This window comes from Giardia intestinalis, chromosome 2, assembly GCF_000002435.2.
Source record: "Giardia intestinalis strain WB C6 chromosome 2, whole genome shotgun sequence".
In the NCBI taxonomy this organism is placed as follows: Eukaryota; Fornicata; order Diplomonadida; family Hexamitidae; genus Giardia; species Giardia duodenalis.
This window is the reverse complement of record NC_051857.1, coordinates 49,040-66,025: the sequence shown is the minus strand read 5'-3', so window position 1 is coordinate 66,025 and position 16,986 is coordinate 49,040. Positions and strand designations below refer to the sequence as shown.

Sequence of the window (16,986 nt, the reverse complement as noted above, 5' to 3'; positions counted from 1 at the left end):
ATTGGGTTATCGAGTCACCTTTTTTGATGGAAATTTGAGGACTCTATGGCCAAGATTCTGCAGGTCAAGGTCAGCTACATACAGACAGTAGATTACGGTGACTACATAGAGGGAGAACGCCTTGACATGGGGTCTGTCAGGGGCTACTCTCGGGTGAAGCTTCGGGTACCTATTCCGATCAACGAAGATCCACGCTGCCTTGATGTTACTGTGGATAAGGATGCGGTGCACATCAAGTTGGGAAGCTGGATGGCTCTGTACCATCCCCGGTTCCCCCTTGACGTGGACAATGCACAGGAAAGAACGGCCCGGATTGTCAGGAAGGGGCCCGACGTTTCCTTCAGGATACAGTGCTCCTTTTACTTAGAGCTTGTGATCCCCTTGCTTCGTAATGAGGCGCAGGCTTTAGCTGACGCACGCAGCAAACTTGAAGAGGTCACCCAGATACGCGGCGAGGAACGGCCCGTTCAAGATGCTGACTCTCAGACATCATCCAGCAGACCGTCCTCTCACAATAGTGAGCAATCTGGTTCTGAGGAGGACGACTCACCTATTCCAAAGGTTGAACCCTTAACAGAGTTACGACCCGGCGCCCCCAACCCTGTTGTGGAGTTGGCGCCGGGTGGAGACATGACGCTCCAGTCGCTAAAGAAGCTTGCAGCTGGGTGGCAAAAGAATACAACGCGTGGTAAGGTCGAAGATAAGATAGCCCAGCGAGCGAAACTAGAACAGATTCATCGGGCATTTCCTCTTTTAACAGATAGTCCGAAAGATGCACCAACCTTTGAACTCCAGGGCTTTGTTTTTTCCTTTGCTAACCCTGCCCTTACAGCAGCCTATAGTTCCAATCTTAAGTAAATATATGATCTGCACCTTTGAAGGCTACAGCGATACAGTTTTCCTTCGCAAGTTTTACTGCGGGGACGTCTACAGGGCTGTTTCCATAGGCAATGCACGCCCATGTATTCTGTACCGGATTGACCTCGAAACCATAGATGACGAGGCTCTGGAGAACGTTTCCAGGGACTACCGCTTTTGCTCCCAACTCAGCTGTCCCTTCATCAGAAGGTACACGCGAATACTAGAAGAGAAATCGACGGTGATCTTAGAGTCTGAGGACTGTGCCAACGGGACCCTTGAGCAACTTCTTGCCGACCAGCGCAACGGTCTTGCACAGATGCCCATCACAGAAAACCTCATCTGGGAGATCGCTGCTCAACTGCTAAAGGCTCTGGAGTACTTGCACCATCCGGAGCCGTCGGACCAAAGTGCTCCCGAAGCAGAGTCTATGCACTCTCCTATCGTACATCATAACATTAATCCTAGCTGCATTTACTTTGACTCGTCAGGTAATGTAAAGCTCGGAGGCTTTGAGCACGCGAAGACAGGCCCTTCGTTCACTCGTGGCTTTCTAGCTATCGGGAGCTCATACCACATGGCTCCGGAAATGGCTCAAGGGGAACAGGGGGCGACATACACCACGAAGATCGACATCTGGTCTCTCGGGTGTGTACTGCTGGAAGTAGCGACTATGAAGCTTCCGCCATTTGACCCCCGAGAAATTATGGGAACACCTCAGGTCTTTATAAAGGATTTCTCTTTTCAGCTCAGTCGTTTCATTCATAGATGCCTTATCTTTGACCCTGTCATACGACCATCTGCGAAGGATCTGCTTACAAACTGTGAAATTAAGATAGCACTTGAGCGACTGGTCAACAGTGCCAGTAGATCTCAGCAGAAAGTAGACGCTTTGAATAATTAAAATGCCAAAGTACTACCGGTATCTTGCTCCAGCAGAAATCCAGTTCTATGGCCTCGACCCTGCGTCGCAATTTATCATTACACGCAGAATAAAGTTTGAAGTTGGATTGCGTCATGTAACCGTGCCGAAGGGATATGTCTGCCGAGGAGTTGGACTGAGTTACCAAGACTTCTGCGTTCCACCGCGCTGGGCTGCTTACGAGCACATGTACGCGACGCATAGGACAGACAGGGCTGTGTGTACTCGTGAAGAGGCAGACCTCTTCTTGTTCAATGCATATCCGGATGACATGAACTTGGTAGGAGATGAACTCTTCTGTGGCAGTTCACGTGTGTCTGGGGAGGACTTTTGGGCGTCCAGGCTCGAACAAGGAGTAGTGACCGTGCCAGAGCTAGTCACCCCCACTGCCATCTGGCCAGGGACGGCCACCAAATTCAGCAGTACCATAGCGCGAACTCCAGTCGACGCTTCCTTGTCTCTTATAGCCCTTGCGGTCGCAATGCTGCTTGCCATGGGCACGGCTTCTGTGCTATTCTAGGTGTGTTCTACTTAAAATGGTTGCGCAGATGCGTTACACAGCATTGTAAACGGATACAGATTCTATCCACCGTTTGATGACGGCGACAAGGGTCTCTGGAAGGTCTTCAATGTGTCTGAGGAGAGCATAGCACTGGAACGGAAAATCGTCGAGATACATAGACGTCTGTGCTACGCGTTTGCCGGAGGAATCTGTGATAAAACTTACGCTTTTGATGTCCATAATACTCTTCTTATCTGTGTCCAGAACAATCAGCACCGGCAGCTGACCCCTACCCATGCACTTTCTAATCTCGCGGGCCACTCCACCCTTCTCTTTAAGTCTTCCGTCAGAGATCATAAGAAGTAGCTGCAATGCACTATCACTACCCTTGAAGAAACGGACACTATCCAGATAATCAGAGGCGATGCTAATCGCGTCCGAAACCCTTGTCTCATTCTGTGCAAATGTGAATGACCCGATTGCATACGCAAGAGATGCATCGTTGTACTGATCAGTTATCGGAAGAAGGAGCTCAAACTTCTGTCCAAAAGAAAAGACGCTAAGCTGGCCAACCTCTAGGAATTTGCAGGCATTGAAGAGGAGCGTGATAGCCTGGAGGGCATACTTAGCAATAGGTGCCATTGAGCTGGAATCGTCGACGGCAAGGAGTACCTGGTAGACTCTCTTGCTTGGCTTCGTCCTTCTAAGCCAAATCTTGTCCTTCTGAAATTCTGAGGCAATGAACGGGATGATCCTTCTCAAATTCAGTTTCTTTCCTGTGCGGAAATCACCTTTGAGGTCTGAAGTAACCGTTGGCTCAAGGATGATGCGCAGTCGTTCGGCCAGGGAGAAGGCCGCTGCAGACGTCTGCTTAATCAAATCAAGAAGAAGATGGTTTCCTCTTGCACTGGCAGCTGCCACATCTTCAGGGGCCCGCTTAGTCTCTTCAGAGGCCAATGACACGGCAAGCTCTTGGTATACCTCGCCTTCAGGGTTGAGCAAGTCCTTTGACGATTCGCGCATGTGAGAAAGCACGGCTTGTTCTTGCTTATCAGATGCAGTACTGCTTTCTTCTCCTTCATCGGATATTTCAGGGTTCAAGTGCTCTGCTGGCGGCCGATCATGCGAAGATTGGCTTGTTTCGCACGAGCTGTTGTGCTCAACGTTCCTCTCCTCATTTGGATTATCAAACTCTTGGTTGGTGAGATTCCTGTGTTTTGATTCGGTAAGTCCCAGGGCACCATCGCGGCCGCTCTTACTGTCGTCAAACTCAACGGTCTTATTCGATTGAAGAGGCATGTCCTGAGGCTCTGCAGCCTCATCTTTCTCACTTTCCCTGTCGTGGATGTTTAAGCGCTCCTTCCAAATTCTCTGGAACTCTTCTAGGCTCATATCTGGATTGCCCTCCTTCAAATCTGCACTCTCCGCTCCTTCGCCTTGACTGTTTTCCGTACTCTCTGCTTCCCACTGATCCTCTATATTTTCTTGCCTGAACTGATCGTTATCTTCATGGGTCTGCTTCTGATCATTCGTACCTACTTCGTTGGCATCTGGATTACTATCTGTGATATTTTCCTGGTCATACTCTGTATCTTTCTGCATTTCTTCTTCATCATTGGTCGCTTGTTGTTGGGCACTGATGTTAATTGCATCGTCACGATCGTTATCGTTATAGGTGCTTTGCTCATCACTGGCCTCATTGTCATCAATGTCCACAGGGGCTTCATGCTCATCATGCTCCTCTGCGTTTTCATCAGAACTGGGCAAGTCTCGGTCATCATCTTCTTCGATAGCACACGCATCTTGGTCAGGGTTGCTGAGATCGCTCATTTGTTGTTGCTCTTCCTCAAGCTCCTCATTGACTGTTTCGTCCTCTCCATCGGCTTCTGGTACGCTGAGGTCTGACTGTCCTGACAGATTCTTGTCATCGAGGTCATTATAATCGTCTTCCTGCGCCTGCTCATCGGTACTGCCTGTGGCATCCGCCTGTTCTTCATGTTGCTCGCCAGATGGATCGCTCAGCTCGCTGTTAATACTATCCTGGTCTTTCTCTTGAGCAGCTAACTCCATGGTATCATTATTGTTGTTGGTATTCTTCTTCTGTTCATCCGAATATTCTTCGGCACTGTCATCATCCTCGTTATAGTTGCGCTCGTCTATGGCCTCACCTTGCTCATCTCCCATCTCCTTTTCGAGCACTTCCTCCTCATCTGAGCCGTTAGAGTCTTCTTCCTCAATGTCATGATGCAACGACTCTGACATGCCTCCAAAATCATTCTGCATCTCTATGGCTTCATCGTCTCCGTCCTTCTCTTGCTGTTCTTGTTGATCACGGTCATTCTGATTGCCCATCAGATCATCCTCGCACAGCTCCTTTGCCGCTTCCTTAGAAACGTTCTGATCTCCTGTTCCGTCGCCGAGTCCAAGGCCAGATTGGTTGTCATTGTCGGTTTCCTTTTGGTCATCATCTACGTGACAGTGAAATCCAGTACGGAGAAGAGCTATGGCGCCAGATATGAGGGGCCCAATAAATTTCGCTAGGACATCAGCGAGCGCTTGCATATCGCCCTTCAAGGTTTCTATTTGACACAGCAGTTTCTGAGGCAGCACAGGCAGAGATACAACGTGACGGGTAGCGCATTGTAAAATAGGTTGAAGTGTCGAAGTGAAAAAGGCAGTCATATACGCAGATACTTGTTTCTTTGCGTTATCTACAATAATCTCAACTGAAAGACCTTCCTCGCCAACTGAAGCAAACGGCAGGGCAAAATATGGCCATTCTATCGACGATACAGTAGCCGCCTCCTCTACCCTACATTGCGCAAGCTGTTCCGTGAGAGTGTCGATAACCTCTGTGACCTGAGCAAGGTACTTTGCATGTTCTGTGACAAATGTCGATATAGGTGCAGTTGGCAAGACGGCTATTAATGCTGAAAAGATAGGAGAAAGATCAGCCAAGATTTGCTGCAGAATAGCCTTTGCTTCTTCAAAGAATGCCAATGGAATAAGCGTGATAGAGCACAGGCGCTTTATGAGCGCAGAGAACTTAGAAAATATCTTTATGCGATTGAGAGCCGTTACAGAATCAGCAGAGAAGCGCTCAAGAAACCCGCCTATTTGCTCATGGAGCTTAGTAGGAGATGACTTGCAACTATCGAGAGGTAGCCCAATGAGAAATTCCTGTAAAGACATGCACATCTTATGCGCCTTTGTCACGTGAGACATAACCTGAGTAGTTAAAAGCTGAGGAACAGAGTTGTCAGCCAAGTAGACATAAAGCACGCTATCAGCCTGAGACTTGGATGAACCAGTTGGGGCTGTTCTCATTACTCTAGATAGCAATTCGATATCTGCCAGCTCCACAACTAGCTCGGATAGTTGCACGAAAACCTGGTTCAGACAGGCGATTATTCTCTTCATCCGCTCAATATCATGGGGCTCAACTTCATTACACCGCTGACATAGAGAATCGTGAAACATATGCATAAGCTCAAATGTTGAATGAACACTCGGTAGACAAAGATGAGCAAGTTTCCAGCCGAACGATTGCTTGAAGGCGAAACCGGAGGACAGAACACAGCCTAGCGTCTCCTTAAGAACATCCAGTACATCACTTAAAAGCCTATTCTTTTCATTTCTCTTGAGTGTTTCGGATTCTTTGCGTCCATGACACATCTGCTCAACGCAATAGTTGAGGCGTTCCACAAGTTCCTGTGAGAGCGCAGGAGGTAGCATCCCAGACTCAGAGCTCAAAGGAAGATACTCCTGGACTGTAACAGACAATGGTATTCGATCATACGTTGCGCTATACCCCATATGAAAAGCACGAGTAGCATGCTGGAGAACCTCTGTATATTCTCTAATTATCTTAGTGCAAAGACGGTGGGAATTTTGTGCAGTGAGCCACGACGTGTAAGACGAGCGCTCGTTCCACTCAAAGATGCGAATCTGGTCCTCAAAGCGCTTCTTGATCTGCGCAGCCTCCTCTTCGAACTCTTTGTTCATGTACTTAGCAAATTCCACTGCTTCGGATGCAATAGAAAACAGCACAGCAGATGTCATCGTCTTATGGGGTGAGCTAACTAATTCTGGCTCCGCAAGTTCCTCGATATTGCTTAGTAGAGCTGAAAGTGTGTACAGTAGTTTCAAACGAACTGGAAACTCCCCTACATTAGATTCGTAGAGAAATTCGCGCATCTGCGCATAATAGGCTTCAGTAGATGGTTCTCCCTGAGTCACTGATCGTTGGTACGTTAGGCTCGCTATTAGGAGCTCTGGCCAATACGTGAGAGACACGTTCGAGAACTGTGTATGCACGCGAGAAAAGAATCCGTTCCAAGACATCAGCTCAACGCGCCTCCACGTCACCATTAGATGAATTAACGACTTAGTAAGGCTTTCTGGAACAGGGACGTTCGGATTCGTTACGTATTTATAGACGGCAGGTGCCCCCTTGTCCCATGTTTCCAAGTGACGTACAAGCACCTCTGCCCCAGTGAGAAACATGACAAGTGGCGCTTCTAAAACAGGGAGCTCCATGAGCTTGTCGCAAACATGCATGATGTCTAGGAGCTGCACATTATCTGGCCACTCTGTGAGGAGATGCTGCGTCCGAACAATGATCTTCCGAAGCAAAGTGGAGCAAAACTCCGCAGTTTCGTAAGGATAGGGGCGGCTATAGATGTCCTCGCAATGAATTGCGCGTCGTGTTTTACCTGTTTGGAGCTTTGCATAATCAACATTGGGGCTTCGAGAGCTGAGCACACGTACTAGACCCATGGTAGCCCCTGTCACTAGTGGATACATAAGTCTGTCTGTCTCTGGTGTCAGCGGAGACCTAATAGATAAATTAGATGACACACCTCCGGCGCAGATAGACAGTGCATATGTAACCGCTTGCAGGGCCACTAAGGGGCGAGATAGATGAGGAACATGGGCCTGAAGGATAGACGAGAGGTTCTGGAGACGTTCTTGTATAGGGAGGGCCTCTGTGTCTGATGTATATAGATGCAAGATACAGTTCCCGATAATCAGGATCATATTCATGCGTGTGAAGAAGCTAGTGGCGTATGCATCATCGTAATCAACCTTCGTCTGAGCAGACATGCTGATTGGTTGTTCATCGTCTGAGGATGTATCAGATTTAATGAAGTGACTATCATTCTTTGGGAACAGAGCAGCAATTTGCGTTTTCAGCTCATCCTCTTCACTGACTCCCTCGGCCGTCGAAGACTGATTGCGTGTTTTAAAGATGCTATGGTCTGCTATATATTTCCGATAACTTCTGGCTTCCTCAATTTCAAATTGGGCGGCAATAGATGACACACGCTCAGGCCTCAACGTATCAGCCAGAAGAAACTGCGATACGTCACCTTGAACTCCCTTGGAACATGAAGAGTATTGCAGAAGTGAGAGTGTGAATAAGCGGGCTACGTGAAGAGTAGAAACGGTCTTGGAAGAACAGCATGAACGTATGAACTTGTCATAGCACAAAAGGTCGAGAAACTCATCTCCAGTACCGACGACGACCCGCTGGATAAGAAGAAGCAAATCCTGGAGGGTTATCTGCAGTCCAATGCCTTCGCTTGATAGCCTTCGGGCCGCGTTTATCGCATCACAAACATGGGCATACACGGAGGAAATAACGGCAGAAAGCCCTACCCTAAGACACATTAGAAAAGAGGCTATGGGAATGGTCATATCGAGATAGTAGCTGCTCTCAACGGTATAGTTTATGAGTCTGGGGAGAAGAGCAGCTAGAGTGGTTGATATTTGGCGTTCGGCTACAGCAAGTCCATCAAGGATAGCCTCAATGCACTCCGTGCTCTCGTGCATTTGGAGGACCTTCTCCAAATTCAATACCCCAGAAACAAAAGTCAACACATGTACCTCAAAGCCATCCAAACTGGCTAATTGAGACGACAGATCTTCAAAGAATGTATTATCTTCGTCATCTGCTCTCACAAGCAGCTCAGCTGCATACTGATCAGCTGCTTCGGCATAAGAATTGTAAAGTGTCGATAGCTCTTTGTATATCGAGGAGCTCTCAGACAGCGCGCCGTCTCCAAACACGAACAAGGCGTGCAGCTTAGAATCTTCGATGGAAGTCGCAATCAGTTTGGCCAGACGTCTGTAGAGGACTTCTCTATGCTTGGTCATAACTATCGGATCACGTTGATTAGCTATAGACGTGAGCAAGTAGAGGACTAGCGATGCAACAGTAAGAACAAGTCCAGACAAAAGAAGAGGACTTGGAGAAAGCTGCACAGATATGATAGCTTTGAGAATATCTTCAACTCCTTGAGTGAGAGACGCTAGAAGGGGGTTGCTGGAGTGAACTATTGTTTCTAGAATGAGAGCGAAGAGTTGGAAAGAGCCGTCAGTAAAGTCACACGATGGTGCTTCACGCTCAAGGGCTGCGAAGAATAGCCGCAGCACAATCGTTGTAATGGAGTTGATGACGTTACCGACATACGACAGAAAGTCCTCACTTCTGCACAAGAGAGATTTGAGAACTGAGGTTGCCTGCTCTTCAATAGCATTAGTCAGAAGAGCGGGAACAGACAGAGAGCTTGTTACGAACTCCCCGGTGCTGACAAAGATTGGGCCCCTAAGGTATGTAATTGGCCCCGCAGCGTTTCTATGATAGAAGCTCATGGATCTGAAGAGGAGAATCGGTAGTTGTGTCGTCAAATCTCTCTGCGACCAACCCTCGAGAGTGTCCGACACCTGCATGCAAAAGGCTTTTCCTGTAAATAGCAAGAAAAGCGATTGCATCTGAGCTAAGGCACGAGCTGTCGGGTGCTGATTGCCAGAGAGCTTCGATGCGCAAAGATCGATGCGGTTTGCCGAGTCTTGCAGGATTGCAAGCTTTGGGACATAATCACCAGTTTGGTCATCTGCCCTACATGCCATATATATGACGGTCGCCAAGATGTCCTTCCAGAGACTTGCTGTAATGCTGTCCGATAGTCCTTCTTGAAGGAACACAACGCCCTCTGGAGAGATGCAAAGATTCAGTCGTTCAATTACGTATCTAAACACTTTAAATAACTCTGGAAGGTAGTGGACTGAAATGCGCGCCAGCGCTAAGTTCTTGCGGACAGCGAGCCAGGCAGTCTCTAGATCGTTTCGTGCCGCAGAAATGAACAAAGACCTAATGTATCCTGAAAGAAGCCTCGGCATCGATTCGAAGTACTGATCTGTCAAGATCATGTCAAAGAACGTCCTCATGACTTGACGTTGGCCGAGAGAGTATGTCTTCGTTGATGGGTCTATGGAATGAGATATGAGAAGCTCAAACAAGGAGAAGAAAAGGGCTACATAATCGTAGTTATTGGGGTCAGTCGCTAGATGTTGAGACAGTTCTATCAAATATAATAGTAGATAAGAATCTTTTGTTGTGAACTTTCCCTCAATAAAAAGCTTGAGAATTGAGGCGTAAAAAGGACTGCATAAAGAGACGTACTTAATAACTTGGTGGATAATCGAATCGGGACTTGAGTACATATCAAGATAGCCTTGTGATATGTACTTCAGCAACGCCTGGCTTGAAGGCTCGGGCGGAGTTAGCAGATACATTGGATTTATATCTGTGCTAGTAAGCAAATTGGAGACTAGCTCCTTGTGGTGTTGGAAATCAAGTGAATGACCTACACATATTGCTAGCCATCCACTAACTTGAGAGAAGGGTTCCATGATCTGGGGTTCTTGATCAGCAAGAGAGACAAGCTGATCAAGTGGTTTGACGGTAGTACGCAGCTCGAGCAAAGCCAAGCTATGTTGTAGTGAATTGCTTATACTGAGCTTTCTAACGGCACCCAAGGTTAACTGATTCAATACAGCTGCAGCTTCAACTAAAGTACACGCCTCTAGGCTTCCATCTCCCTGTAGTGCCAGGCGTGCGTTCTGGTACACCTGCATATACTGTCGATGGAGGTCAGCGTTCAGAGTCGATGCTATGAACACAGAGCTGAAGCTGCGGTCCACCCAAGAGGACACTGCTTTGGGGTCGCCAACCGACGTGGAAAATCGCTTGTGGTAAGTTACAAGAAGCTTAAGCCATTTGAAGAGAAGCCCCAGGCCAACAATCTCCGGGTTATCTCTGGAAAGCTCAAAGTAGACCAGTGAGACGAGCTTTATCAAGTACGGATCTAGCGAGACACCACTGGCAGTTGAGCTCGTGTAGACACAACGCACAATATCAAGCAGATTGTAATGAGAAACCTGAATGTCTATTGACAGTTCTAGCGAGCGATTTCTGAGTGCACGAGAAATGTCACTTGTGGGCGCGTAGCTGATAAAGAGCCGAAAATTTGGGTGCACTTTAATGGAGCGTGTTTCCTCAAGTCCTTGCTCTAGTATTTCTAGACCACCTCCACGCTCTAAAAGAGAATTGAGTCTATCGAGAACAGAAGGCATACAGAAATTTGCGTTTGTCAGCTCTACCCAGTAACCACGCTCAAGTGCCCGAATCAACTCTGAGTCCCTCCACACAAAGCGCCCTGTCTGGCTCTGCTGAGTGGACAAATAGAGGGATGCCATGCTCTTGCATAGTTCGGGGATTGTTGGCATGTGAGGTGAAAAGCGTTCGTCCACAGGTGTTGTGTCTTGAGTGAGTATCTCTGAACAGAAAAGGGAAAAGTTCTTGGCTGCTAGTCCACCAGAGTCGAGATCCGGAGAAAACTTAGCCATGAATTCCAGAAGAAGCTTCTGTACAACCTCTGAAACGATTGATTCCATTGATATCGCACGGCTCTTGGACCCCAATCCGTCCCCAATCTCTCTATCGAGAGAGGCGGTGAGGTCTTTTAGGAATTCAGAGAAGGAGATAGCAGAGTAAGAAGCCTTTATGGGCAGTGAGTGAACGAAAAGACACAAATCTCTAATGACACTCTTCAAGTCATACAAAACATCGACTTGTTCGTAGGCACCAATCAAATCTGAGACATCTGTTGCTGTGCTTGCTGAAATGTGGACCAGTGGCTGTCTTACAACATCTGCAAGAGTCCGTAGAATGCTACTCTTCCCAGACTCAGGAGATCCAACCAAAATGCAGCTCAGGTTCTGTGTCACTGCTACTGCCAGTGCCTCTAAAGCAACTAGCTGTGCTGTAAGGAAACACGAGGTGTGTGCATAAGACAGCTTCGTCCCTAAAACGTCTCTAAACACAGGGTCAATGCGTGGTATAGCAAGAGAGCCAATTTTCACAACGTCTTCTGTGACGTTCCAAAGAGGTCGTAGTGAGTACCAGTGGTGTGACTGTGTGGCTTCTGCAACGCTGTCAAGAGAGTGTGGAGAAAATAGCACATTTTGGACGTACGCATCATCATCAGCGGTCCGAAAGCGATATCCAAATAGAATATGTGCATAGTGCTTGGCATGAGCCAGGGTGATGCCTTGTGCGAGGCCAGGGGTTGTAGTCAACATGTCACAGAGCCGCATCATGTCGCGAACATTTAGCTCCCACGGGCCGCCAGATATGCCGAATTTCAGCTCTTCCAAACCTGCTCGAAGCTGTTTAGTGGACCCGAGAATGTAGTCAAGTACGTATGTGGGGATATCGGTGAAAAGGTTGCTCAAGATCCAGTCATAGTCCTGACTCTTTAATACATCTACGTACACGTTAAGAAATCGGTTGATGAAGGATTGCGGAAGACCCTTGCGACCACTACCCTGCGAGCGAGGGTTCTGGGTGCCAAAGATCCGAAGGGTATCCGGAGATTTGACGGAGAGCATCAACTCTGGAATGAACAGGCTTCTGCGGTGATCAAGAAGTGAATTGAGACCTTCCAGGACGGTCTGATTGGCCAGGTTGAGCTCGTCTAGAAGAATAAAGGCGCCTTCTTTAACGGCCTTCAACAAGACACCATCTACCCAGCGAAAGCCATTCTCTGCAGGCAAATCAGACCCTAAAAGGTCGGAGAGGTCTGTCTGTTCTGAAAGATTAATTCTGACTAGTGAATACCCGCAGATTTCCGCAATGGCAGATACTAGAGCGGACTTTCCCACGCCTGGATCGCCCTCCAAGAGAATCGGCCTCTGAAACCGAAGCGCCTTGGCGATTCTGCACGCGTTCTTAATGGTTGTGGGAGCGTCTAGCCTAAACGATGTCATCTTTCGAAGGGCCTTTGCATGGTTGTATTGCGGACCAGGAGGGATTGTAGCCAAAACGGTTTGTGTAGAGGCTTGAAGAAACGTCAATTCGTTGGTGTCTTTGGAAATGCTAACTGTTAGGTCTTGGATCAAATCGATGTCTGTCAGGTTTGCGGAAAGAATGCGGTTGGCAAGGTAGAGAACCATTTCGTGTTTAACTTCACGACAAGCGGGCATATTTCCCAGCTGTGTGCGAACCGGGAGCCCATCTAAGATAGATAACGTGACGGCATCGATGAGCATCTGCCCCAGTTCAGTACCCTCCTTCGTCTGCACCTCTGTAATGTAATCACAAACTGCCAGGATATCTCGAATACTGAGAGTAAACACATCTCCTAGTCTGCCGCTTTGTGTTATTCTATCCATCTCTGCAAAGAAGTCCGCCAAGAGTGAGACCACATCAAGACCTTGTTGGTGCCCTAAGCGATAGATGGCAGTCTTCTGCAGCTTCCTTGTTAAAATCATTCTAACCTCATTGATGTCTCGAATATGCGGCATCCAAAACTCAGTAAGACGGGATCGCATTGCAGGGCTAAGCTCCTTCTTCCCATAATCTCCTGCAGGGTTCATCGTCGCAATAAGCTTGAACCCGGTGTGAGCAATCACTGGCCGAGGCATGTTTGGGTTCTCAGCAACAGTGAGCTCGCGAGATGTCTCCAAGACTGAGTTGAGTCGTTCGAGGACAGACTCGTCAGCCAGTGAGACCTCATCTAGTAACAAAATGTGGCCACGCTTCATACAATTCAGTATCGGCCCATCTTCCCATTCAAATAGCTTAGTCCCAAGCGTTGTCTCAAGGCGCTTTATCTCGGCATAGACAGCTTTATCTACATTTGTAGTTGTGGCTGCATACTCCTTTAGAACTGAGAGATGGGCATGCATAGACTCACGAGAACGCAATGGACGCAGGCTTCCTATGAAGTCTGCACTTTCTGTATGCTTATGAAGATTGACCTGCACTAATTGCTGGGCCATGATGGCTGCAATCAGCTCCACGGATGTCGTTTTGCCCGCTCCACTCACTCCAACAAGCAGTGGCGATTCCCCATTGGAAACGGAGGTGAACAAGAGGGCGAAAAGCCTGATCATGCTCGGAGTCCACACGATGTCCTGAAATTTCAACAAGAAGGCCGACTTGGGACTATCAGCGCCCGCCTTGAGAGCCTTCTCAATCATACTTTGAATTGGTCGCACTCGAATGGCGTACTCTTGCTCCGCTGCCGAAACCGAGAATGTTTTGAGCCCCAGGTTTTTGGCGATGATCTCTGCTACCAGTTGTTTGTCTGCTGGGTCACGCTGTCGCTCACCGATCAATTCAAAAATCCCCATTGCAAGCTCAGTAAGCGTGCGAGGCAGACGATCAGCAACCCGGAAGAGGTCACGCAAGGTGATGAGCGCGTTAGTCATGACTGCATTGTTATTTCTGTGGCTCAGTTGCATCTTTATAGCCTGGATAGTGGTGATCAACTTCTCACAATATTGGGGAGCAAGGTGACGGCTTGTACTTCTATTGATTAGGATCTCTTTCAGCTCCTCTGTTGATATATCAGCAAACTCTATCATGATAAAGCGATTCTGAAAGGCTTCAGACAACATCTTTCGCCCCGCATATGATCCGGATGGATTTTGAGTTGCAAATAAGAGAAAGCCAGGGGCAGGCCGAACGATCTCCTGTGTGTCAGGAACCAAAAGCTCCCTATTGTCATCTAGAAGCCTGTTAAGGGCCTCAAGAATCTCCGAAGACGCCATGTTAAGTTCGTCCAGAATGACCCAGTGACCCTGCTTCATCCCAGTCACGAGAGGCCCATCTTTGAAAACAAGCTGACCCGTCAGCGGATCTGGCTGGTAGGACCCAAAGTACTCCGAGAGGTCTGTATGTTCATGGTTATTAATGCGCGTAATGGGACAGCCAAACTGCTTGGCAATGTGCTTGATGAGGCTTGTCTTCCCCGACGATGTCGTACCTTCCAGAAGGATTGGAAGTTGGGCAGCGATGGCCCTAGAGATTGTCGTCATGTATGATCTGGTTGATTTTGTCAGCACATAGTCAGTGCTTCGAGCCCGGGATTTCTCTTCCTCAAGAAACCCGTGAGCAGCCTGTGGCTCTTGATATTCCACGGTGACGGCTTCGTCCTTTGTGGTGGCTTGGAAGATCATAGCGGTGCATGGCTTATTAAATGGTTGTATGATGAATGGATTTAGCAGGTATTCTTTGTTTCCATTAAGTAGCTTATCAAGAATCAACGCATGCACTGCTTGTCTACTCTTTTCATTGAGCATTGATCCAAATGCTAGCATGAATCCTTCGTACATGGAGCGGCGAAGTCCTGCAGCTGCACGGAATCGATGCGCAAAGCTGAGAGCGCGGCACAGAGAACGTAGACTGAAGCAAGGAGACTTGGCCTCGGCGGCGGTGACCAGATCTGTCTTCGCCCTGGCCTTCAGCACGGTGAAAAGCTGATAAACGACATTAGGGTCGAGACCCTGACGATCCTCTATCATTGCATCATCCATTCGCAGATACGACTTGGTAAGAGCAACAATGTCCACGTCATCAGACATTTCGCTAACGTTTATTTCTGTAAAGCAACGGCGAATGGTCGGTGGCAGGTCCTTCTTCCCCACATCGCTCCCCGGATTCATGGCTGCAAAGACTCTGAAGTGAGGGTTCTTTGCTACAAATCCTTTGTCTGGGATTGCAATCTCGTTGTGCTCAGGATTGACCAGCTGAGAGATCACATCAAGCAGATCGTAGCTCGCAAGATTGATCTCATCTATAAGAATCCAGTCGCCTTTCACGAGCGCCTGCACAAGGAGACCTTCTTGGTACTTAAAGGCCATGGTCGGCTTCTTAGTTTCTACCTCGTGACAGAGGATCTTGTGCAATTCAGTTGCCTGCTCTAGGGTATCTCCCAGAGACTGCAGAAAATAGAGAGAGTTCTCATATGTACCTCTTCTGGCATATTTTTTATCGTGTGACACTCGCTGTTCAGTAGAGCCCTGTTCCACCACCTCCCCGACCTCCTTTCTGAGAACTTGTCTCATTCCGGATAACGCGGTTTCACAGTTAGCTAGGAATTTTGCTATATCCTTTTCTGCGTATGACTTGTGAAGCTCCGTAACAAAGATCTGGTTTTTTCTGACAGAAATGTAGAGCCCAAGACTGCCTGTGATGGCATCATAGAGGTTCCTCAAGATGCGATCCAAGGTGGCGGGCACATAGCCTCCTAGAAGGTCTGCTGCATCTGTTTGACTCGACATGTTGACAACGTGTAGCTTCTTTCCCAAGGCTCGCGCTATGACTTGCAGACACGTGGTCTTGCCTATTCCGGTGGGCCCCACCAGTAGGAGAGGCTCGTTGTTTCTAATAGCAGATGATATGATTTCTAGCAATCTTGTCGTGTGGTTTGTTCTACAGATATCATCAAGAGAGCGCTCGTCTGGAGATTCATAGAAAGGAAGAGATACGCGCCCACAGACAAGTCGCTTCTGCGTATAGTCGTGGCGAATATCGACTTTTATTTTCAGTAGCGTTGATAGCATCAATTCCTCGTGGATATTGAGAGAGAGTCGGAGTATATCAAGAAAGGCCCTCCGGGTCTGCTCCTTGGAGTACCTAAGGACAAACGCCTCCCATGCATTCTTAATCATAACCATACGCGTATTATCGTCAAGCCATGATACTAGAGTCGTGGCAGCAGTGCCTGCCGAGGCCTCTTGGACGGCCTTGTTCAACACAGCACCCCCGTTTTTGAGATCAAGGTCGATTCTCCGAGCCCATTTGACCATATCGCTGGCTGAAATCCGCCCTGCTGTTAACCTGTGCGTTTCAAACTGGACGTGAATGTGTGCCAATATGGTACAAATACCCCTGTTGCAATGCTTTGTAAGCACTTGAAATAAGTGGTTGCCAAGAGGAGGCAGAACAAGGGGATAAAACATGCTTTTAACGATCGTGCTGAGGAGAGCTGGGTCAGCACTGGTCTTGGCGTGAATCCTGAAGTCTGGATGCACAGAAATCTGGTATGATCCTACAGAAAGTGTCCTGGTGTTAACAACAGATGAAAGGAGAAGTAAGGAGTCTTGTGAAATGGTTGTGATCTCCTCTATACTAATCCAGCGGCCTGATTGAGCGGCATAAGCAAGGGGGCCAAGAATAAAGCGAAAATCCCCCGGTTTGTTTGTCATAACATAAGATCCAATTAGGTCACGGGTATCTTGCGCAGTAGTAAGGTGTAGGGGGATGGGTGGCTTTGCGCCAAGCTTAGATGCAAGATGTGACAGCAGAGCTGTTCGGCCAGAGGCTGAAGGGCCACATAGAAGCACAGCCTGTCCAGAGCTTACTATCGATTCAGCTGCTCGCAAAACCTCCGCATTTTGGAGATCTGTGAAGTACCCGCTCATTAATAACAATTATTAATCTTCGGAGAGGATGCTGATGAGATGCTTTGCTTCCGCAAAGCAATGTAATTAGTTGTTGGGCAGGACCCAGATGAGTAAATGTTTCCGTTTCCCTGGGTATCTGGTTTGCCTGTTTCAAGATTTCATG

The 16,986-nt window shown here is 48.0% G+C and overlaps 4 protein-coding genes across 4 annotated transcripts; 3 read left to right on the top strand and 1 right to left on the bottom strand.

Moving 5' to 3' along the window:
- Positions 1-45: 45 nt before the first annotated feature.
- GL50803_005610 (uncharacterized protein) lies at positions 46-858 on the top strand (the record flags this gene model as incomplete). The annotated part of the gene is made up of 1 exon (XM_001704481.1): positions 46-858. One exon carries the CDS (start codon positions 46-48, stop codon positions 856-858), a length of 813 nt encoding a protein of 270 aa, XP_001704533.1.
- A 4-nt stretch (positions 859-862) lies between these two features.
- Positions 863-1,762, top strand: GL50803_0016862 (Kinase, NEK; the record flags this gene model as incomplete). The annotated part of the gene is made up of 1 exon (XM_001704482.2): positions 863-1,762. The coding sequence occupies one exon, from the start codon at positions 863-865 to the stop codon at positions 1,760-1,762; it is 900 nt and encodes a 299-aa protein (XP_001704534.2).
- Position 1,763: 1 nt separating this feature from the next.
- Positions 1,764-2,300, top strand: GL50803_008987 (uncharacterized protein; the record flags this gene model as incomplete). The annotated part of the gene is made up of 1 exon (XM_001704484.1): positions 1,764-2,300. The coding sequence occupies one exon, from the start codon at positions 1,764-1,766 to the stop codon at positions 2,298-2,300; it is 537 nt and encodes a 178-aa protein (XP_001704536.1).
- Positions 2,301-2,333: 33 nt separating this feature from the next.
- On the bottom strand, positions 2,334-16,841 carry GL50803_0039312 (Midasin; the record flags this gene model as incomplete). The annotated part of the gene is made up of 1 exon (XM_001704485.1): positions 2,334-16,841. One exon carries the CDS (start codon positions 16,839-16,841, stop codon positions 2,334-2,336), a length of 14,508 nt encoding a protein of 4,835 aa, XP_001704537.1.
- Positions 16,842-16,986: the final 145 nt, after the last annotated feature.